At 31.5% G+C, this 26,521-nt stretch overlaps 1 protein-coding gene across 1 annotated transcript in view; it reads right to left on the bottom strand.

Moving 5' to 3' along the window:
* Positions 1-3,102, bottom strand: part of TBX3_2 (T-box transcription factor tbx3) — a gene marked incomplete at its 5' end in the record, with an annotated part of 30,554 nt that extends 27,452 nt beyond the window's left edge. The window contains one exon of the mRNA XM_035729823.2: positions 1,721-3,102. Coding sequence (XP_035585308.1) covers positions 1,721-3,102 — 1,382 coding nt within the window. The remainder of the gene's footprint in view (positions 1-1,720) is intronic.
* Positions 3,103-26,521: the final 23,419 nt, after the last annotated feature.

The raw sequence follows: 26,521 nt of genomic DNA, 5'->3' as shown, positions 1-26,521 counted from the left end.
GGTAAATAAAAAAGGTGTCTCAATTTTCTTATCATCTTTAGATCATAGTTAGAATGTTAATGTAATATGTATTACGTATTCCATGATGCATTAGGCTTAAGACTATTGGATTAGATGTTTGAGTTCTATTGTACTTATATTATACTGAATAAAAATTGAATATCACCAGCCTTGACATTTAAATTGTGGTTTAAATTTCTACTCGGTTAATAAACTTTACTACTATTGTTTTTGAATTTAAATAATATTAAATAAGATTAGAATTTCATTTAGGAACTCCACTATTTACTCTTGTCTTGATTAATAAGATTTCTAGATTACTGATAGGTATAACGAGTGTGTTTTCCAGAAGAAAAAAACCCATTGATAGTGTAACTCAATCAGAACTACAACATTTTGTCAGTTCTGTAAACAGTATACTCTATGATTTTATTTTCACAAGATGACAAAATGTTTATGATCCTTACTATTGACATATTTGAAATAGAAAAAGAAAGTAATATTTGATTAAGCATTGAAAATCATCTCATCAAAATACTACTCTACTTCTCGACAATTACTTCTTACAACACTAAACAGTTTGTAATCTATGAGCTGATTAGTTAGCATTATTAGTTTTTTTTAATATTTCATGTAATTTATCAAACACAACAAATAGATGGGTAGTACCTATTGAGTTAAGTATGTAACTGTATATTTGTTCATTCATTATAGACAATTATACACATTTTAATGATGACGTGAGATAAATAGGATCATTTTTATCATGAGTCAATGAAACACAAAGTGTTTGTAGGTTTGCTTATAGGTATGTTTGTAATAACAATAACCTTGCTGGATATATATATATATATATATATATATATCCGTTTAAACGTCATTCGTAAATATTATTCGTAATATACGTCTTAAAGTCTTTAATGTATTAGTAAACATAACAACTAACCCTATTAATGAAATTAATTACTGATAAATAAGTATAGCCATTCATTCCTATGTCCTTATCTGTGTAATGTACGTGTGAATACAAAGAAATGTGATGTTAATATCATCATTAAACACTTGAAAAACCTTCAGGAAAAATATCTCAATCTCTTTTAAATTTAAATTTATCCTTTTTTATATGTGACTTTTCTTATCATAAGTTTAGTTTAATGACAATAATCAAGCTGTAACTTTTTATTGAGTATGCATATACATTTGAATGTCACTGTAGTACATTTTTTAAATATGTGAATTACTCAAATTATTTTGTCTAATGTTAATAACATTTTGAGTAAATATCTGAGAGAAACATTCACTACAAATTATTCTTGGTAATTACCACCATAACTGTTTATTACCATAGTTTTCATCAAAACTATGATCGATTTTCTTCAAGTTTACGTTGTAAATACTTCCCTCTCATAAAAAAATGTTGAAATCACTTTACAGGATAGTATTTTTATAGTAAAAATATTTTAATGGTTTGCAACTTAGTGGTTTAGTACGCTCCTAATGTCCAGTTCATTTTCACAGTGAAAAATCGACTAATGTCACTGACATTCATACAAAAATGATGTGAATCTAACCCGAAATGTGGTGAATGAATTGAATAATCTTATCACACAATGAATTTCTTCATTGAATCCCACTAATGAAGTATATTACTTGTGATAAGTTAACTTACAAATGAATTAAAATAAATGTTATAACCTTGAAGTTTTATATATTAACTTACCTTCCACTTTTAGTGATCACCATTTCGGTACCATGACAGTGAAATTTATCCCATAATGACTTATCAATTAATTCTACTTCTGGTCGGATTCCACTTGTTTCTGACGATGTTGTCGCTCCCGTTGATGACGTAGGAGATGTTGATGACAGTAATAAATTTGATGAGTCCATGTTAAGTTGATGACTGAAATTTGGTTGCAACAATAATGGATTTGGACATGATTTGAAATTGGTTGGTAATGATGACGATGATGATGGCGATGTATTACTGCTGTTTTTCTTTGTATCTTTATCTTTTATCACCTGTAAAGTGTCTGCTTTCCAATTATTTATTGAGTGACTGTTCATACTACTCATACTGTTGTTACCATTATGATTACTATTACTATTATTACTACTAACATTACTATTGTTGTATAATAGATGTGATCCCATAACAGACGCTACAGCATTCATAATTGAGTTAATATCTGGTGTATTATTATTTATGTTATCAATACTATTATTAATATTATTACTACCATTGTTTATACAACTGCCAATATTCATCCCATTGATCAATGAATTACATGGTGATGATGTTGATGACATTTTAAAATTGTTTGTAGCTAATGCTGCCGCAGCCATTGCTGCCATTGCTATAACCGATTGAGAATAATTCATTTTCATACTATGAACATCATTTAGAATAGATGAAGCTCCTGTAGAAGTAGTTATTGTATTCATGGTTGTAGTTAGAGAGCCCGACAACTGGTGATTATCTCCTGTACTTTCCTGATTTTGTTGATTTGAATCTAAAGTTAAAAAACGACTAGGAGAAAATGATGAATTAGTTTTTTGTGTTGCCGTAGATGACACTGGTGTTGAATTGTTTGTATTGCCAATCATCGATGAAACAGTGGATCCAGTTGACTCAGTCGTATTTTTAAGACACTTGAAAAGAGAATGTGTTTGATCATGTTCATTTGTATCTTCAAACGATGATTCAGATAAACTGTGATTATTTCTGTTCGCTTCTACTAAATTGTCACTTAAATTTGATGGAGATTTGAAATTACATATTAGATCAGCATAATGTTTCTTATCCCATTCGTTATTAGTTAACCATGGTGGTATAGGTAATTTCATGGATTGTTGATTTCGCTGACCATAGAAATCTGTGACTGTAGTTGGATTCATCGCTGCTGTGGACATGGTTAAACTAGATTGTGAATCTAAACGTGAATTATGTATCGAATGAGATATTGGTAAATTATTTGATTGTAACCCTAGTAAGTTTGGTAATCCAAGTACTGAATTTATTCGAAAATTACGATTCTCGTTGTGTGAATTATGATTATGTGATAAATTTATCAATTGTCCTGTGGAAGAATTAAAAGTCATTATTCTTGAAACATCGAATATGTTGAATTGGTGTACAACAAAACAATTTCTGAATTGATATATAATACTATACCCAATTACTTGAACAATTTAAATGTAAATTTATGTAGAGTGAAATTCACTTGTTGGCTGTCTCGTAGAAAATATGTGGGAACTATTCATACAAGACTTAGAATAATAACATAGGGGTAGAAAAATATTAGAAGTCGCTGATATCTTTGATAGGTGGTGAAGTCAGCACCTTTTGGCGTGATTTTCATATAAAGCGTAAAGCATAACTAGTATCCAATTGGGAATGCAGGTGTGCAAGATATTGAAATTAAAGAGTGGGGCAGACTAATCTATTTTACATTTCTGTCACATGGATTGTATTATTTTTTATCTTTCTATTAAATATGTGCCAATGATTAAATAGAATGATTGTGTGTGTATACACGTGTGGATAAGATTTTTTGTTCAAATGTATGTTCACCTGTAGGCGGCTTGAATCAATCACATCATTAGCTATCAGTCTCACCCATTACTTCTCACCCTTAAAATAGACACACCAAAAATCAGTAATTCTATTGGTAAAATGAAAATTAAGTTGACTATTAATCGAGACATTTATTATAATTGGTCAATCACACCTTAAGTTTATAACTGCGTGAACATCTTCTTACTTAAACCCTTACCCTAAATTAAACTGAGTTCGATTGTATTTAAGACATATACTACTTGTCTCAACGCAACATGTGAAAAGTAGCAACGCCTTTTGGGATCATGTGATTCGAATGAATACATTATGTAGGAATACTACTACCCTTGTGATAAACTATTCTATAAGAGTATTTGGAGGGAAGAAATTTCTTGTGAAATTAGCTTTTTTTAAATTAGCAATTAATCGGCGATAGCAAATAGGTTTCTTGTGTTGCAGAATACTTGGCACCTTACTGAAACTGGACAATTAAATAAAAATTTAACTAGAATTGTTTCTAAAATTGTGAACCATTAAAATAAAGTTTTATTTTCATCATTTCAGATTAACATGTTTTGAACGTTTGTATTAGAAACTAGCATTGGTTAAATCAACACTATAAATCAGCATATGGTGAATAGATGTTCTATTGTTTTTATGTAGCAATCACTTTGCAATACACAATCCTTGATTTTACTCTCAGTCGAATATAAAATTCGTATCAGAAGGGGTTTTTGTGGATATTATAATAATTTCAGTAGTTGAGATCGTGAGTCAATTGAAGCTAAACCTGGAAGCACTAGACGGTCCTGTCGTGTGACTCCACAGAAGTGCGCATCCACAATCCCGCCTCGCGAAATTCGAATACAATATTGATTGATTTCGAAATTAATGAGTTTTATTCCACACATTGAATCACTTTATTCTGTACAACAATATCAATCACAAATCATTAGAGCAATACAACTTTTAGGTACAGTAGACAAAGTGCAATTTCAATGTTAATTATCTTATTTTATTTAAATTAATATTAATAGAGATAGTAATCCAAATTCCCTGGTTTAACATCTATTCTATTTGGAAGATATCTGATGAATCGACTTCAGATTCTCAGTCTGAATTATTAAATTTTACATAAAATTTAATAATTCAAAATTTATCATTTATATAATTTAATTCTATGATTATGTTAATCTGAGATACTTTTACAATATTTAACCCCTTTTATACTACTCATTCACTATCAGTCAGATAGTACTGATTAAGATGATTCGAAAATTGTATTCTAAGTTGAAAATAAATTCGAAAGTAGAAATAAAGCGAATTATTGCAAACAAGTAATCAACTTATTATTATGCAATTGACAAGTAAAAAAATACGTACATTTTTAAAGACAATGTTAGATGTATAGAAAATAGAAGTTCTGGAGTCTCAGTAACATACAATGAAGACTTACGCAATTCGAATGTTTACTATGAATAAACTTATTATGACAATACATCAACAACAAAATATTTAGTATGTTAGATCATTATGGTGTATTAAGGTGTGATTAATTAAAAGTCAATGAATCTTAGTAAAGATGTATGTGTTCATATGCTGAGCACTGAGTTAAATGATTGCTCAAAAAGAAATTAATTTAATATGATAAGAAGAGAAATACTGTTGTGTTGTGTGTATAGACCAAAGAGCCAGAGTAGAGTAGGGTGAATGATCTCAGAATGAATATTCCAAGCAATGGAACATATTTTATTAGTTACTAAATTTAAAATACTGTTTAAATAAATAAAAAGTAGATTAATCAATGGCACTAAACAGTAATCACATTTTTAGTATTGATGAATAGTTATTTTTATAAGATCATTCAGTCAGTGACTTGAAATAACAGTGTATTCTATATGGTAATGAGTAATCACAACTTATTAACAGGAAACTGTTATCAGTCTAGTAGTATCCTTATTTATAATAAAGAAACGCATCATTCTTTACTTAAATATCCAGGTCTGTGATGTAATTTTTATTCAGTATTGTGTTTTGTAAACTTAACAAATTTCTCAAATAAAATATCTTTTTGTAAATTTAATGTAAAAGTGAATGTGTATTCTATATTAGTCCATAAGATGGTAAATGGACTCTTGGGTTTATCCTCAGATAGATTCGAACCAATATCACTCAGTATCTTAGGTGTATATATACTGTATGCAAACAAATGGTAATCAGAGTCAAATCTAGCTCGCCCCAACTTTTTAAATAACAATAATAATAAAATAACGAAACATAACTAATTACGTATATTATTAATTGTATGTGCTTGTGTCTTCATATTGTTGATATCCAAGAATGAATTCTCTCAGTGTTTATTGTTACATCGACTATTTGGGCAGATATTAGTGGAGGTTAATGATGAAATTTTATTTTTAATATAGTTTGCAAGAAAACTATAAATTCTCTTGTTTATCGTTGAATAAATATGATTTCAATCCGTGAAATTTCTAAAAATGTCCACAAACCCCTTCTGAAAACATGACTTCGTTGAAATATTGATAACGTTCGTGATTTAATATTCTAGTCGACGGTTATTGAGTTTAGGTCTCAATTAGGACAGGGAATATAGAATACAATTATATTCAGCTGACCAGCTTCAATACTAGTCGATCACTAAAATACATGGGTAAGCAGTTTCTCTTCTGAACATAGGTACCTTGGGATCATTGTATTTATATTTGAAACGGACTAGTAGAGAATATTAAAATTAGTAGTAGAGTATTAAGAATATTTTTTGTTTAAGGCAGATCAGACATGTTCTATGTTTTCCCAGCCATAACCTACCTTGTATAGAAGTAGTGTGGGTGGAAGTTAGTGGAGGCTAAACCAAAGCGTGACAGTAGTCCATGAAATCGTCGAATACTGGAGTCTGAGATGAGGAAAGGTGTATACTACTTCATTGAAGTTGGTGCGATAATCGCAATCGGTGTTTGAAGTGATATTGGGTAATATCTGTCTTAGAATCGATCACATTAGCGTAGATTTACTTATCTTCTCCTAGTTCTAGAGTTTTCATTCATTCTTTCTGAATCATATTATCCAACAATTATTCTTTTTCATCATAATTGATACTACTTATATTATGACCTTTTTACTATTCGTTTTGTTAATTTTCTCTCAATGCACTGATACAGTATGACAATTTAAGTCTGTTCTTATTAATACTAAACTCTATTTTGATTATAAGCGACTGAATATGTTAATTTTAATTAATTAACATTCTGTTACATTTACAAAAAAACAATTTCACTATTGAATTTCAATTGATTAATTAAGATGAAAATGGAAATTTAAAGAAATTTTTGACTAATAATTATCAACCACTGATTTTCTCAGTTAACTGTTCCGTCGGAAATACATTTACCTAACTTCATATCACTTTTCATTCAGATACCAACTAGTTCTATGAATTTTTATGATTACATGGGATATATATGCATATATATACTACAGTGGCATTATATTCACAGTCACATATCTTCATCCAAATTGAACCTATTACAATTATATAGATAGGATTGTTTATACAGTGAATCAGTAATTTGATGGCTATTAACAGTAATCACGCAGACGATTAGCAACTCAACCGAAGTATTTTGGTGGTAATTCCAGTTAAGCATTCTGAATATCATCGATACCTACTTGAGTTATATATAAAGTGAGTATTAATGATATTCAGAACACTTAACAGTTAAATTATTTAATTTAAATAACACAGCATTACCCATCATATGATCTTATTCATAATTAATCCAAATCTTTTTCGTACGATTTACGTCTCTCTTTCTATATAGTTTAATCATGGTGAGTTTTTTTCTCTATTTTATGCATAACTTATTACTTTTATCTATCCATCTTTTAAATCTGTGACATTCATTGCACAAGTTATTAATGGGCATATACGATCTAGATAAATAGTTTGAAGTAAATTAACAATTCAATGTTTTCTTTCTTTTTAGTTTTTTTTTCACAGATTAGATAGGGTTCCTCTTCTTATTTTATGAGATTAAATTATCTTACTAACCATCTTTATTTAAATTTGTCTGATTCAAAATAGAATGACAACTGCTGTATGTTTTTTTCTTGATACAATAAATAAAAATGGCCATCTTATCATGAAATCAGTGTTTTATTTTTTTTTAAAAGGAAGGTATTCGACACCTGTAAAACAATTTTAAGTTTCAATCATTGTTAAAACATAAACTGGTATCTATTCCGTTGGGATTTAAGTGATTTACACAATACTTATTTATGGTTTTCATTTTTATAATAAAAACGATTTACTGATAGGAAGGAAATAAACTTGTAATTAGTATTAAAAAAGAAACAGACAGTGGTTGACAAAAAATATTTAGATGAAATATATTGTTTCACAGATTGAAATCATGGGTCAATTGAAGCTAGACCACCATGGAAAACCTGGAAGTACTGGACGGTCGTTTCGTCCTAGTGTGGGACTCCTCAGCAGTGCGTATCCACGACCTCGCCCCCTGAGAGATTCGAAGCCAAGACATTAACACCATTGGATGCCGGCTCAGTGGTCTAGTTGGTTAAGCGCCTGGCGCGAAACTGATAGATCCTGGGTTCGAATCTCGTGGGGTGCAGGATCGTGAATGTGCACTGTTGAGGAGTCCCATACTAGTACGAAACGGCCGTCCAGTGCTTCCAGGTTTTCCATGATGGTCTAGCTTCAATTGACTCATGATTTGAATCTGTGAAATTTCTAAAATCTCCACAAACCCCTTTTGAAATACATTATGACGAATTGATGATAGAAGAATTTCTTTTATTTAGGAAATGAAATTCCAAGATCGTTATGAATATGTTTTTACTTAATTTGAAATTTTTCAACAGTAAATCATCAATACTTACCACAGTAAACATGAAATCATTCAGTCACTATGTTGGAATCCATTGATTAGTATATTTGAAACTTCAGTTAATATGAATTATAAATGGTTGTTATTCAATGATTAAAATCATTGTGAATTTGTTTGAGTAGGATGTCTATCAAAAATGTCACATGATGATCGAGTTGTTTATTAAAAATTAACTAAACTTTTAAAGTGATTAGTTTAGTATCATATGGCTGTTTGCTATTATAGCTGAAAATCTTAGACCGATTTCAAATGAAATTGTCGATTTTACTGTCTGAGAACGTATTCACCAAAAGTAAACAGTTATCCAAGGTATATAAATAGTGAGTGAAAACTGTTGGGTAGTATTCTGGAGTTGCTTTATTTCCTGTGAGATTTTTAATTGTCCAATGTAATAGCTAGAAACTTTACTTACTTACTTACGCCTGTTACTCCCAATGGAGCATAGGCCGCTGACCAGCATTCTCCAACCCACTCTGTCCTGGGCCTTCTTTTCTAGTTCCATCCAATTCTTGTTCATTTTTCTCATGTCTATTTCCATTTCCCGGCGTAATGTGTTCTTTGGTCTTCCTCTTTTCCTTTGATCTTGAGGATTCCATGTGAGGACTTGTCTTGTGACGCAGTTGGGTGCTTTCCTCAATATGTGTCCTATCCACTTCCAGCACTTCTTCCTGATTTCTTCCTCCGCTGGGATCTGGTTTGTTCTCTCCCACAGTACGTTGTTGCTAATAGTGTCCGGCCAACGGGTCTGAAGTACTTTGCGTAGACAACTGTTAATAAACACCTGTATTTTCTGGATGATGACTTTCGTACTTCTCCAGGTTTCTGCCCCATACAGTAGAACTGTCTTGACATTTGTATTGAAAATCCTAACCTTGGTGTTGGTTGACAGTTGCCTTGAGTCCCAGATGTTCTTCAGTTATAAATATGCTGCTCTTGCTTTGCCGATTTGCGCCTTCACATCTGCATCAGATCCACCATGTTCATCAATGATGCTGCCCAAATATGTAATGCTTTTTACATCTTCCAAATCTTCCCCGTCAATTGTGATTGGATTGGTGCATTCTGTGTTGTATCGGAGAATCCTGCTTTTCCCTCTGTGTATATTGAGACCTATTGCTGCTGAGGCTGCTGCCACACTGTTCGTCTTCTCCTACATCTGTTGTTGCATTTGGGATAGAAGGGCCAGATCATCTGCGAAGTCTAGATCATCCAGCTGCATCTTAGATGTCCATTGTATCCCGCGCTTCCCTTCAGACGTTGACGTCTTCATGATCCAGTCGATCACCAGGAGAAAGAGAAAGGGTGAGAGTAGGCAACCTTGCCTAACACCGGTCTTTACTTCGAACGACTTTGTCAACTGTCCTCCATGCACAATTTTGCAGTGTAATCCATCATATGAGTTCTGTATGATATTGACTATCTTCTGAGGCACGCCGTAGTGTCGAAGAAGTTTCCATAGTGTTGTTCTGTCCACGCTATCAAATGCCTTTTCGTAGTCAATGAAGTTGATGTAGAGTGATGAATTCCATTCAATTGATTGTTCCACAATGATCCGTAGAGTTGCGATTTGGTCTGTACACGATCTATCCTTACGGAATCCTGCCTATTGGTCACGAAGTTGGGCGTCTACGCAGTCCTTCATCCTGTTTAACAATACCCTGTTGAAGACTTTTCCCGGTATTGAGAGAAGAGTGATGCCCCTGTAGTTATCACAGTTGATGAGATCGCCTTTCTTCGGTATTTTGATCAGGAGTCCTTCTTTCCAGTCTTTTGGTACTTGTTCCCCATCCCAAATCTTATTGAAGAGAATGTGGAGTATCCTTGCAGTTGCTGCTACGTCTGCTTTTAGTGCCTCTGCTGAGATGTTGTCCGGTCCTGCTGCTTTGCCACTCTTGATTTGTCTGATGGCCATGCTGATTTCTTCAATTGTTGGTGGGCTAACATTGATTGGGAGGTCCGTGGGTGCTGCTTCGATGTTGGGTGGGTTCAGTGGAGCTGGTCGATTCAAGAGTTCTTTGAAGTGTTCTACCCACCCGTTTTGTTGCTCTTCAATGTTGGTGATTACCTCGCCTTCCTTGCTTTTCACTGGTCGTCCTGGTTTGGGGCGATTTCCAGAGAGTTTCTTTGTCGTGTCATACAATTGTCTCATGTTTCCTTATCTTGCAGCCTTTTCCGCCGCCATTGCTAATTCTTCCACATATTTACGTTTGTCGGTTCTGATGCTCCTCTTCACTTGTTTGTTAACTTCTGTGTATTCAGCTTGTGCCTTGGCGTTTTCTGCTCTTGTTAGACTGGTATTGATTGCTGCCATCTTGTTCCTCCTTTCTTGAATCTTATCCAGTGTACCAACAGTGATCCATTCCTTGTGATGGTGCCTCTTGTGACTCAGAACCTCATGACATGTTGATGTGATTGCCTCTTTGATCCCCTTCCAGTTGCTCTTCACAGTAGTTCCTTCTCCATTGAGTAGATCATGAAAGGCTTGGAACTTGTTGCTGAGGACTATCTTGAATTTGTTGAGTTTGTTAGTACCCTGAAGAAAGGCCGTATTGAACATTTGTGATATTGTCTGCCCCATTGTCCAGTGCTTCTTGAGTCTCAATTTCATCTTGGCGACCAGAAAGTGGTGATCTGATGCTATATCAACACCTCTCTTGGTTCTCACGTCCTCTATAGTCCTCCTGAACGTTTTGTTGATGCAAATATGGTCGATTTGGTTTTGCGTGGTGTGATCCGGTGAAGTCCATGTGGTTTTGTGTATGCGTTTATGTGGGAATGTGGTGCCGCCTATGACCAGTTTATTGAAGGCACATAGGTTTGCAAATCTCTCACCATTTTCGTTTCTTTCTCCCAGTCCGTGTCGTCCCATGATGTCTTCATATCCAGTGTTGTCCGTTCCAACCTTGGCGTTGAAATCTCCCATCAGAATGGTCAGGTCCTTTGTTGGGCACTTCTCGACTATTGACTGCAGCCTATTGTAGAATTGATCTTTAGCGTCTTCATTGTAGTCGTTGGTAGGCGCATAGCATTGGATGATGTTCATTGAAATGCCCTCTTTCTTTGTTTTAAACGAGGCTTTGATGATCCTTGGTCCATGAGATTCCCATCTTATAAGCGCATTTTGCGCTTGCTTGGACAGCATCAATGCAACTCCTTGTGTATGTGGTGCATTTTCTTCTTCATGGCCGGAGTATAACAGGAGCTCTCCTGTAGTTAGTCGTTGTTGTCCAACTTGTGTCCAATGTGTTTCACTGATCCCAAGTACATTTAGGTTGTATCTTCTCATTTCTGCAGCAATTTGGAAGGCTCTCCCGGTGTCCCACATTGAACGAACATTCCATGTACCTAAATAAATGGTCGCTCTGGTTGTCAGAAGGGGCATCGGCCTCGTAACTTCCGAAGGAATTCGGCTTTCATCATGAGGCGTCATAGTTCTTCTAAATGAAGACCTTCTGACTCCCAGGGTAGAGTTTAAAAGGTTTGAATAATTTTTTCTGGTTAGCGTTTTTTAGCGAGTTAGTTTTTTACGGGATGGGACGCTAACCCCATGCCCAACCCTCCTCCTTTATCCGGGCTTGGGATGGTCAGTAGCCCCCGGAGGGACTCCAGGTGGGGTTAGTTAGAAACTTTACTATTGTTTTATTCTGAAGAAAATGTTTTATATAAATGGAACTATTCTATGAAATTCAACATTATAAGTTTGCTAACAGTTTAATGGATAAATATTTAAATGAAAACTTGGAATTTGTATGAAGTATATGCTAAAATATTTTCGGTTTCTTCATGTTAAAAGTTCGTGATAAACTATGTTTATTTCATTTCAACTTTGTAACATTGTTTTCAATGATCATTTATATGGAGTATTTTACAACAGTATAGAGCTCAACCAATCCAAGGTAGATAAATCGTAGATCATTATATGTTGTATATACATACTTTTGATAATGTGATGGCTTCATATTAGATGATCGACATTAATCATAGGGAAACCTTGTAAATAAGTTATGTGTGAAGTCGTACTTAACAGAAAGGTGTATGTGGAATTTTTATGTCAGTGAATTTTTGCGTGCTATTCTAACCCATGTTAAATTCAGATATTTTACCACTGTAATATTCGGAAGGGCAACTGGCTTCGAGTAGTACTGAGTTGTTTATATTAATTTATCACTCAGTAGTAATCAATTTATTGTTTGTTCTATTACTTAGTACTGATTTGATTTTATCAATATACACCGTGACTTGTCCACTGAAATAAGTGGCTTGATATATAGTCACACTTTGTTTGATATTAGATAGTTGGAGGTGGTTGATGAGAAGCTTAGAACTCAAGTTTCATGATAGATAATAGGAGTTAGTGAGGAGTATTTTCAGTGATCGTAACATTTCTCTACATTATCGGAGATCGTTTGTACTCATCTGTGTAATATATCTTCGTTTAGAGAAATTCCTAATCACTCAATTTGTTTATGATAAAAATAGTTTGTAAACCACTAACCCACTTTTAAAATAAACTTTGAAATGGAATTTAATTCTTTTAGAAATAAACATCTGTTCGTTACTATTTGGTTATTCGATTGTAATCTTATTAGATGCATACATTGACATATAATGTCTACTTATCTATTCAAAATAATCTTGTATGTTATTTTCTGTATCTTAATCCGATAGAAAGTGAGAAATTTAATCGTGTATTTAAAAACGGAGCGAAATCAGACAATAGATGAAAGAGCAATAACAGTTTAATCATTCTTTTTTCTCTCCGATACCGACAAGCCATAGAAAATAATCTAATAAATAAACATGTGAAAATTATTTCAGTAAACATGAATCGGCTAAATCCCTTTTTTATCGAACAATAACAGAAAACAATTCCAGTAATAAGAAAAATTTCTTCACATCTGGGTACGATTAATGGTTAATAGTGAACTATGGCATTTATTTGAACATGGACAATAATAATAATTATTATTATTATTACTACTACTCATGGTACTACTCACATTACTACCACTGTTAGTAGTATGGTGATGACAACGACGACAACAACTGCTAATAAAAACCACACAAATAATATGCAATTCAGTGAATACTGTGGTATTCGATGAGATATAGTTCTTTTTCAAAATAGAGGTTGGCACAAATGTCATTAATTAAAAGATTCAGTTCAGTACTTGGAAATAGGCTCACCTACACGCAAAAATATTTACCAACTCACGCACGCACACATACACACACAAACAAGCTAATGAATATGCATATAAAAATACCGAACTGAATTGAGGCTTGGAAGATTAATCCGCTTGAATTAATTCGTTGACTTAACTAATTGTAAAAATAGATCAGGTGATGTATACATTTTTATTTATCTGATTTTCATTATTTACTTTTCTCATTTAAAGTTTCTTTTTTTATTAATGATCTAGTCTAATCCCAGTTTATATTCTTCAGTGTTTAATAGATAGTTAGCTATTGTATATTTTAGCCTTGTTATAGTTATGTTTGTTGTTATTGAATACTTGTTAGTTTGTTTTTGATTTTTGAAATATTTCTTATCTTAACACCAATATCACAAGTAAGATGGTCATTTCAAAGGATAAATCATGATACTGTTTCCGGTTATGTAACTAATATGTATATATATGTACAGTAAAGTTGTCAAAACGAACACAATTTCATATATATGTTGTATAAATTGACATATATTTATCCAATTTCAACTAGGAATATTTTAATATTGCGTGCATCATATAACAGATTATTTGTATTGATAATAATCATTTATTTAATTATAAATAATGGAATATTTAGTATAGAATGTTTGTGATAATCATTTGAGTCTCAGGAATGTTTCTATTATAAGCTAATAGTAAGTGAAGAATAAGTTTGGGAAGTAAATAGCACTAGGTAGTCATTTTATATTTTAGAGTTTGAGACTCTTTAATCCTACTCCTACTCCTCCTCCTCCTCCTCCTCCTCCTCCTACTACTACTACTACTACTACTACTACTACTACTACTACTACTAATAATAATAATAATAATAATAATACTCCGATTATAGTATCTATAACTTTTAAATTTCATGGCTTGTAGAATATCACTTTTAAATGAATAATCTTAAGGTTCAATGAAGTACATATTCGAATTCAGTTAGTTTCATGTACGATTGTATGATTTCCATATAAAAACCTCATAACTTAGTTATTCTAATCATATGCATAGTAGTGATCACAAATGAACTTATCGAGTTGATGAGTGAAATCAACAATAATAAAAAAACAATAAGTTGCTATAAAATGTATCCTGTGTGAACTGCATTGACATTGACAGTAAGTCCTCACAGGATGCATATATGTCAAAAGAGAATGATCAATTCTAACCCTAAATATAAATGTGAACCTCCAAACAATCAATATATTAATTACAATCTTAGAAGTAGTTTTGTGGATATTATGTTGACTCATGTTCTCAACTATTAGAATTACAATCTTATTTAATTTCAATTAATTGAATGATATGTGATTAGTTGCATACTGTTCTCACACACATACACATGCATTATGAGGTCATTTATTTTCATGCTTCATTATTATATTATCATCGAATGATTAACCTGAAATTACTATGTAACTAAAGATCAAAGATAATGGTAATATGCGGTATTAATGTCAATCTATAAGTTTTTTCACTGTTTAGGTAGAAATCCTTACAAATCAAATTTATACTCGTTACATAAATGAAGTGTTATTCGGATTGAGAAGTTCAGTGGATAAAGGATTAGTATTTGAAGTATAAGTGACTACATTTGAATTCCACTGTATGAACGTCAACACTGAAGTTTAGGGACATCCAGATGACGAGTTCCAGATAAGACGAAATACATGTCCTGGGTGTTTTTTTCTAGCTATTACTTGATGTTATCAAGACAACATGTGAATTAATATCAATATACAGGTGATCCGTTCAAGATGAACATATGTCAATAAAGACTGATGAGTTGCAGTTCTTAACATTAACACCAGGAAACTACAGACCTTTTCAAATAGCCACTAACTAGTTCGATAGGTACGGAGATATTCGCACGGGTTGTATTATACCTTTGTTAATATTGAAGATTACATTTGATCAAATATACAAAGAAACTTGTAACTAACAAATAGCACTGAGGTAGTCATTCAGGAAGTCCATTTAGCAATCAAGAGTGATGAGTACATCCTTTAACATCAACAACAGGATTATACAAATTCTTACTAATAGTTAGTAACACTTACCAACAGTGTCATTTTGGTGTGAAGATTTATAGTTTGAAGATGATATCTAACATACTGGTGAATTACTTCTCCAGTTAATGTTAGTGTGAAATGGAAATAATTTCCAAAGAATTTAAATCTCTGTCGAAAAAAACATCATAGCAAACGATAATCAGATGAATATTAGTAACTACTTTCAAGAAAATATGTTACTGAAACAGTCAACCGAGTAAGTTACTAATGTTATTAAGATCAAGTGTTATTAAAATCCAAAGTTTGTAGTCATTGCAAGACTCCAATATCACGAGCTTGACTCGATGTCCAGCTATAGGTAAACACTGTCGAAAATTTCCGAACTAACATAAAACATATGTCGAATACAAGGGAATTTTCACTGGCTCTCCAAATAAGATAAATTTGTTAAGAAAGTAATTTTTTGAAATAACTATTATAATTTTCATGAAAGTAAAAACGGAAGCTTGAGTCGACAACCTAATTTGTGCCTTACTCTGATAATTATAGATGAATTTAACTATATATCACAAATGAAAATGTTAAATCTATTAGTTATTCAACATTTTAAATAGTTTAACAAGTTTATGAAACAACTTACGCCTGTTATCCCTTATTGAGGAGCATAGGTCGCCCATCAGCATTCTCCATCGAATTCTGCCCTGGGCATTCCTTTCCAGTTGCTACTCATTTTCTGACATATGCTTTCAATTCCTGATTCAATGTGTTCCTTGGTTTTTCTCTTTTCCGGTTCGTTTAAGGATTCCAAGTTAGCGCTTGCCTCGTAACGAGGTTTGATGATTTAACCAATGTATATTCTATTCATCTCCATCGTCTTTCCTTATTTCTTCTACAGATGGAAGCTGGTTTGTTCTCTCCCACAGTGGGTTGTTGCTGATAGTATCCAGTCAACAGATCTAAAGTATCTTATGTAGACAATTGTTCATAAGTACTTGTACTTTTTGTTGATAGTTGCAATATTTCTCCAAGTTTCATCTCCTTACAGTAGGACTGTCTTGACGTTTGTGCTGAAGATCCTGAGTTTGATGTTGGCTAGCGGTTGCTTTGATTAGTATATTTCTGTTATCATCAAAGTAAATGGTAAATATAAAGGGCTCTTCAACTATTTTTTCATTTGATTTCATATTAACATAAATAGATGTGACATTTTATTAGAACTGATATTATAAATCTCTCCCTAAATGCATTAATTATATTGGTATTTGCAGTGAATTGCATTCACCAGAATGCATGAAATTCAGGCATTTGAATTGAAGATTATATCTTATAATAAATTAGATCCGCCACATGTTTTTCTACAGATATTATTATAAACTACAGTTCACTACTAACTTTACTGATAGGATACACTCGCTCATTGAAACAGTTTGGACATCTATGTATATCATACATTAAAGTAAAAGAACTTAAGATAATGAATATGCATACATTTGGACAAACAGAATGAATATTAAACACACACACACACAATAGACCAATATTCCTAAATGAATCTAGCCTGGAGCCTACATGATATAAGAAGAGATCAAAAATATTTGTATACAGTCTAGTTAATCAGGTGAAACGATGAAAGGTATGTATAAAGTTAACTAAGTTCAGTTTTTCTATCCTTCGAATATTAAACAGAAGGTGTTTTTTCCACTGTTTTATTTTTTGTTTAATGAAATATTAACTAAAGAAGTATATTCTTTGTTCATATTTATTTATCGGTTGATCTAACCATCCATCCATCCCTTCATTCATATATTCATTTATTTATTTACTGTACTATTCTCTCTATCCATCTATCTACCTATATAATATCGTTTAGCGCATAATAATTATATTAATAATGTCTTATTTAGTGTCATGTTTTTTAATGGGCTATTATTCACAAGGTAGCAGTAGTAGTACTAGTACTGTGTCACATGTTTCTTTTAAATGTATATGATATTAAATATTTATACATGAAACGATCTACTTGCAAATGTTCGGGAAAGGATTTTCGACCAAGTACAAAATTGTTTTATTTTGTCTTCATCTACCACTATCTCAGTCTATCATATTCCATTTCTTCTAACATTCATCTATCCCATTCTTCTCTTATCAATGGAGTAAAAAGAACACAAATCAAAAACAATACAAGTAATTGTATCAACAACGAATTATAATCATAATAACAACAGAGGAAAACACGACAACAAGATTTAATTTATTATGTGACGGAATCTCACAACTTTTCTCTCTTTCTATTTATGAAGTATATTTTATTATTATTTTTACATTATGTACGTGTCTGGTGTTGAATTATTTTTTGTTCAAGAATTCTACACCATTATTTTTCGTTTCACATTGTCTGTCTTCATCATGGGATGGTATTTATCTGATTTTAAATAGAAAAAAACAGAACAATAGGGAGGTCAGTTTATTGAAAATGAACTACTTTTTCTTCATGCCTTTGAGCTTATACATATGTTTATGTGTATAGACGCATGGATTCGCATGTTATCATGTACATATTCCTGTTTTATTTATTTATTGTATTACAGCTCGTGTATTACAAGGTAAGATTGTATGTTTTAGAGGATTTATGAAAGTTCTAATTCTAATTTTAGTATAATGACTTGTCGTTTGCAGTTTATGAGTAAGTGTAATAATAATAATAACACTGTTATTACTATTATTATTAAAAGTACTAAAATGTTTGTCACTAGTTTAAGTACGAAATTTTATGTCAGTGATCAAGATGCCCACTGTCTATTATTCTGGTAGAATGTTTTCCTGAAAAAAAATATACACAAAAATATAACATGACAATTTTATGTAAACTTTTTGCATACATAAATTTAATTTATTATACTGGTGATCATGGAAGTCGGCTAATTTTTATTACTGTAATTAATCGTAAGAGTACACGTATCACTTAATAATATGATCATATTCCAAGTGTTTCTCAAACATGTTAATAACTACACAGATGAATGATTGATATATATATATAATTAAGTATTTTACTTAATACAGTATACGAAGTGAAAACTGTATGAATATACCAGTTTATGAGTGATTATACTTGTTAATGTTAAATTCATTGTATTAATACTCGCATAAATAAAAGCTATTCGTCTCACGTCTTGTTAGTAAACGAATCCCTTGGTTTTAGTGTTACATAATCCTTTAAAAACTCAATCATATATTGAAGTAAATAACAAAATTGTCGATTACATGATTATCTTCTCAGTTGATAACTGATTTCATATTCATCTAACTTACAAAAGTATTGAATATTAGATTAGTTTGACACAATTCATAAAGTACTCAAAAGTTATTTCCATTATTTAGGAGGACAGACTGACGTAAAATGTGTACGACATGATACAAGCTTATCAGTTTAAGTACTTACATTTCATGTCAAACACAATAGTACATGATAGTACAAAATAATTTTAAAAGCCTAACTTGAATATTTACGGATATACAGAGCAGAAATAATATTAGCATTATTGTAATCAATTTCTAACCATACCAACTAACATTTTTTGCCCATAAAATATGTGGTAATTATCTAGCTGATATCTAACTAAGTAATCTGCACCAATCGGCATCAATTTAGCTAAGTTATATAAATACTTTTATATATTGTGTCAACAGAATATTGTTAAAATGAATCTCATCAAAGAGCTAGTACTTAACAAAACACTAGACATCGATTTATTCAAATAGCTTGAGTTCAGGTAAGTTTTAGTGTTACACAAATAGACTAGTGTGATTGATATTTCTATTTGTCTTCTTTGTTTGTCTCTTTTAACGTGATCAACACAATTTACAAAGCAATAATGATGAATTAATACATAGTTTTTGAGTCAATCAATAAGAGTTCATTCACTTATGATTCAAAGTTATTTAGTTATAAATACAGTATAATTTTATACATACTACTGACATTATGAGAAAGTATCATTATGATATATATATATATATATACAGTAAAGGTGAAACATGGATCTAATTAATAAATGATGATGATAATCGATCACAAACGTAATATGGGGATTCTTATGGTAAAAATGCACATCTTTCATTCAATTAATTCTCTTCATAAACGTAACTAAATGTAATAAGTTCACTTTATACTTCAATGTTTGTTGCAGTTACTTTACTAAAAACCTATAAATACAAGTCTAAATTGTTCATTTTTAAAGGTAATAGTACAAAGTCATTACAGACGAAATAGAATAGATAAAAATTACAAACTAATAGACTAAAACAAATACATAATTTTTTTTATTATCTAACATTTAAATCATGTAATCACAACACATTGGCTTGAAGGTTAAACATATACCATGAAACTTAAAAGTTTTAAGTTCAATCACTGATAGGAATTCATCGATAGACCTTGGTGATGAGTTTTTAATACTAAGGACCAAAACAATTATCCACTACTTCTTAGTTTTCAGTAGTTGTTTAACCAAAATTTAGTTCGTAAAGTTGACCCTTAAATATCAGTATAGGGGTTGTGGAGATTAATAAGTTTTTGATTGAGATCATGAACTGATTGATGTTAGACCACTGTCGGAAACCTGGAAACACTGGACGGCCGTTTCGTCCTATTGCGGGACTCCCCAGCAGCGCGCATTCACGGTCACGCTCGTGAGGTTCGAATCCAGGGCCTTCTGTCTCGCGCGCGAATGCTTAATTTACTGGACCACTGAGCCGGCATCCAGTCGTGGATGTGTCGCTCAATTTTGTGAATAAGTTGAAGTTAGACATTAGCACCGTTGGATGCCGGCTCAATGGTCTAGTCGTTAGGCGCTCGGGCGCGAGACTGATAAGTTCTTTGTTGGAATCTCGCCAGGCGGGATTGTAGATGAACACTGCTGAGGAGTCCCACAACAGGGCGAAACGGCTGTCCAGTGCTTTCAGGTATCCAATGGTGGTCTAACATCAGTCGGTTCATGATCTCAATCATTAACCTTTAAAATTGAACAATTTTTCACAACAGCTTATAATAACAAACTATTTCATGCCAGAGATTTTCAAATATTAAAACAAAATTCAGTTGAAATGATGATACAATAGCTAAATAAATATTATAAAAATTGAATTTATCACATTAATATAAATAAAAGTTTTATTTATCATAGAAAATTTAAAAATAAAAAGGATTTGTTCATATTTACATGTATATGATAAAGAAAAATTAAGGTTAACTAACTACCATCATAGTGAAATGGTAACTATGAAAAAGAAGTGAAATGTTTCAATTTCTTATAGTAATCAATTTAAAATTTAATTTAATTTAAGCATTCAGGTCATAGGTATTGTTTAATGAGTCAATAATGAAATCACTTTAACATTTAAGGATGATTTGTTTGTTGTTCAAATGGAATCACAGTTTTTCTAATTTAAAATAACACTGATTTGTATAATTCTTGATTGTAGGTTTGTGATGATTTGCAAATCTTTCTTTGTTTATGTGATATTATTAACGTTTAGTTTTATAAAACGTAAATATAAAATAATTTAGATGAGGTTAAATTAAACACTTGAGTGATGTTCGACTTTAGATCATCCTTTCGTGTTCGAATTGTAGATAGATTTTGTAAAGTTATTTTCAAACTACTGATTGGTGACTGGGTGAAAATTATGTGTTTCTACATCAACCATCAATTCGATATACTATAAGTAAATTGACTGATCACTGAACAGTGATCAATGTTATATTTACTTAAGCCTTCATGTTGATTAAATGTTATCGATTGTGTAATGATGTAGTCACTAGTCTGTGTGAATCCACATCGAGTACATTATGTTTTGACATTAGAGGGTTGGAGATAGTTAACAGGAGATACTGAACTGTGGCTATGTGCTAGTTGGCATTCATCAACGTGGCGTGCCTATAATCTAGGAGAACGTGAGGTTACCAGGGTCTACATAAGTAGCACGAATAACTTATTGTAGACCCCAACCAGTATAAGTTTCTAAAAATAATAGCTCATGGAAGTAATTGAATCACTGTACTTTTAAAAACTTATAGTGGTAAATAACTCTAAAAAGTTTAAAAAAACCCAGTTGGTATTTATTAGTGGTGTTGATCTTGACAGCTTGAACAAACCTAACCAGCTAAAGGTACTTGATCAAATAATTTATTCAGATTTTCATCCCTGAAATATTTTTTTAGATCCTTTATACAATTAGCCTAGTTGTCTCATGTTCCCTTCTCTTGCAGTTTTATTCCGTAGTCGCCGCTAAGTCTCCCACATATTTCTGCTTGTCGGCTCTATTACTCCTCTTCACTCACTTGTTCGCTTTTGTGTATTCCATCTATATCTTGACTTTCTTTGCTCTTGTTCGGCTGTTTTTAATTACTACCTCCTTGTTTCTCCTCTGTTGAATACTGTCCAAGGTTTCCATTGAAAAGCTTCATGCAATCCAGCACCTCCTGACACGTTGAGGTTAGTGCTTCGTTGACCCCTTTCTAATTGTTCACCATAGTAGTTCCATTTTCTTCGAGTAGAGCTTATTAAGCTTTTAATCTGTTGCTGAGAGATATCCTGAATTCTTTGAGTTCGTAGGTATCCCGAAAGAAGGCCGTATTAAACTTTTGTATTACTGTTTCTCTAGTTGTCCAGTGCTTCTTTAGCTTCAGTTTCATCTTGGCCACAACTACGTGGTGATTCGAAGCTATGTCAACTCCTCCCTCGGTTCTCACTTTTTCCATTGATCTTCTTAATTTTCAGTGATGTAAATGTGATCGGTCTAGTTCTCTATAATGTGATCCGGTGAGATCCATTTAACTTTGTGTATTTGTTTGTGGGGGAATATTTTGCCACCTCTGACCATTTTGTTGAATGAACATAAATTTGCAAATCTCTCGCCATTTTCGTTCCTTTCTCCCAGTCCAGGGCTACAGGCTGAGTTAGCTGATATTTGGTGGAGTATTTTTTAAGAACCATAGAATATTAGACAGTTGTTTCTTTCTAATTCGTGGCTTTTCATCTATGTGTAACGAAAACTCCACGTGAGGTCATATTATGCAAAAATTCTTCTAGTGTTCGGGGCTTCTTTTGCTCATATTAGCTAGAGATGAGAGCGAATTTCAAGTCATTCGATTTTTCCACAAAATGTTTTATGCTGACTTCCTTCCGGTTATCAGTTTATTCATTAACTGCTACTTTTTCATTGACCATAATCATAATCCATTAAGGATAAAAATCCTGGGGTTGATCTGAAGTATGGTAGTAGGCGTGGACTAGTGAGGAGTTCTAAATTAGACCGAGACATTTGTCTAGGTCTATCTGGTTCCCATAATTCTTAAGCTAATGTCAACTTGTGAATAAAATTAAATTAGCTCTCATGTTCAAATAAGAACTGGATACTCAGTCTACTAGTCAGAGAGGTTCAAGTGTTTAAGTGTTTTTTTAGTTTCAGCTGTACTACTAACTATTTCAGCTGCCGTACGTGAACAGTTTATGAACCACTCCTAAGATTTGTTTTATTTAATGTACCAATTAAGTTAATGAATGCATAAAATACTTATATTTTCTTGGATAACAGATTACAATAATATCATCAGTATCATGTTGTTAAAACTAGAAATTTTGTCTTCATAACCTCAGTACGAATGCATTCAAGTATGAGGTATTTAATCATCATAGTAACCTGTTTAGAATAGAGGGTATCAGTAAGTTAACTATCCAATAGAAGTTCTAGAAATCGATATTTTAACTACTTGTTAGCAATATAATAAACATGACTAGTTATGCTTATCAGATAATAACAGTGTACTCATTGACATAAAAATGTGCGGTTTTGATTGAAAATCACACTAATATGAAAACAATGAAATTATCATGTGTAAGTACTATTTGTTATACAAATCAGTCAGGATGTAGATAATAGTAATAGCAATGCCGCTAACATTTTTATTTCAATCAAATATAACGAAATTTCAAGTTAGTTTTGTATCAGTGAATATATATCATGTTTCAGATTTCAAGAGAGATGAGTAAGTGTACTTTCAATCAGTTTATATAAAACTGCAAAGTGTAATCAAATGTTACTTTCCAAGTATCTTTGATAATGAGACAATTCAGTATTTATAACTATAAAGGAAATAAAAAGTATATTCGGGAAATGATGAAATAGTGAATGAACTCAGTTTGCCACATATTAAGATTTCTAGTCAATGTATCTATACAGTATTAATACGCATTAATTTGAGGTTTGCATCATTTCTTCAGAAACGACATTGGAATTGATTTATGTTGAATACATACGGATTTTATATTCCATGAGTAGCTATCGATTACTTTGATAGAAGTGCCAACCAAGATTTTCCATGATAATTCCTAATTTAATTGATTGCTTCTTACATAATCACTTATGCCAATAAAGCACTATCCTTAATCTGATCGAATGCACTGATAGCATTGTCATTGATTTAAAAACTGAATAATTCATAGAATACTATTTCTTATGGTTTCACAATTGACCATTATGTATATTTTTTCGAAACAGGTATCTCAAACTTACATTTATGTTTATAGTTAGAAACATTGTGAAGTTCTTCCAGAAGGGAAATTTCTACCACATTGTTTTGTAATAAATCTTGATGAGTTCATCAATATAAGAGGAAACTAGCATATTGCAGTCCGTACATTAACTTAAGTTATCAATGTTCTAGTGAATAAAAGAATAATTTAAAAAGATAAACCAAACAAAATAATAAAAAAATATGAACCAGAACTTAGTTAATTGAATTATATTTAAATAATATCAAATGATAACTATTCTAGTTGAATATACTATTTAGAATAGAGACTTAGTCTAGTAATGGATACAAGTATGTACATTTAATTCTATTTGAAACTTATTAGCTAGATGTACGTGAATACTGATCTCAACATTGGGACCTGAATCCAGTATAGTTCATATCAAATATTAACTTGCTATTCATTAAGATATTAAGTCATGATAATTATTAACCTGTTTATATTATGACTAGTAAGGAATTGAATATAATGAGTGACATTCGATTTAACATAAAATGAATAATAGGAAGATTTCTACAAATAGAAGAGATAGAAAGAAAGAAAATCTAATTAAATTTTCATAAAGATAGATCAACATTTTTTTCTAAAGAGAAACTTTTCAGACATTATTGAAATCATATTCTATAACAGAATTTGATATATTCGAATGATTTTGTTGAATAAATTTTAACCATTGAAGATGATAGTGATATTGGTGATGATGATGTTGATGGTGGTGGTGGTGGTCAGAGTGCAAATGGAATGGTGTGTTACACTGAAATGACAATAATAAATAATCTAGTTAGATAAATTAACTGAAACATTCCATTCGATTAACACAAAGGTTATCATTCATATTAATCTTAGTACTGTCCACAAATCCATGTAGTAGTTTGATTATCCTCGTTAGTCTGTGTATATGTATCTGTTTGTTTATATATATATGAGTGTATTTTTCTTCAGGAAGAACTTAACAGTCTATAAAAGTTTTTAAAAAAATATATTCTGTGATCTTTAAAAGATCTTTGAATGGAAAACTATATGATTTTATCATAAATACTGTAGGTAATTGTGCAGTTAATTAACATAGTTTTTAACGTCTTGACCATGTCTCATGATTTTCTATATATATATTAATTCTATGAAATTTGACATGTTAAAGTCTTTTGTTTATAAGTAGTATAAAAATATGTGAAATTTTATCGAATAAATAATTGAATGATCTGTTTAATTAAGATTTGTTATTTGTTATTTTCCATTGATAATTGTATTCTTATTTTAAGAAATTCAATGTTATTGATATGAATCATAACCATGTATGTTATTGACTAGACAATCTATGAAAGTTTTCAATTAACATAAATGAAATGTAATGTCACTAATGTTTGTTTCATTTTTAAGAACAGTTCAACACTATTTGAGTATAGCATTTCTCAGAATTAAATATATATATATATTATTGTATTGATATTAATAAATAACTCTACCATTTGAATAGACGGGATTAATATCCCCAAATAAAATATACAGAAAAATAACTCAATGGTCATCTAACTAAAGTTAGTTTATGCTGTAAACTATGATGAAATTCAACGATTTTCATAGACACATTATACTAAATTAATGTTTGTTGATATACCTTAGTTGTTCAAAGAAAATTATGATGTTATTTATAATCCAGAAGCAATTAGATATAGTAATATTGGCTGAACAAAAAGAACGCTTTACTGTCTGTCTAATTAAGTGTGAGTTTCTGTTCAATTGTTACTGACTTCATAAAATTCATGTAAATGTTTTATTCACCAGTAATTAAAACCGATAGTTAACTTTTACATTTGGATATATGAAAGGGAGAGAGAAACCTTTAATCCTCTAAAAATCATATGAAGTTATTCTCATATGGAGAACAAGAATTAAGTTTAATAATCAAGTTATAATTCCACAAGATTATCAATGGCCTACAAAATTCATATCATACAATATCATCACTAACTTTTGACCATATTTAGTTTTGTCTACGATTTTGTAGATGTATCATTTTACTATCAAAGGAATAACATTTTCCTGGACATCTAATCTGCCTTCTAATCTTTGTTCATTTGAAAGAGGGGAATTTGGAATCCATAACTCGATTGTCCCGAGTAATCATAAATCAAACTCATGCTTGATCTATTCAAAAGATTAAATGTGCATTCACACAAAATGTATACTATGTTACTCTGTTCTAAATGTATCGTAT

The sequence above is a fragment of the Schistosoma haematobium genome, chromosome 4, assembly GCF_000699445.3.
Source record: "Schistosoma haematobium chromosome 4, whole genome shotgun sequence".
Taxonomy (NCBI): Eukaryota; Metazoa; Platyhelminthes; class Trematoda; order Strigeidida; family Schistosomatidae; genus Schistosoma; species Schistosoma haematobium.
The sequence above is the reverse complement of the archived record's forward strand: the minus strand, read 5'-3'. Positions and strand labels throughout refer to the sequence as shown.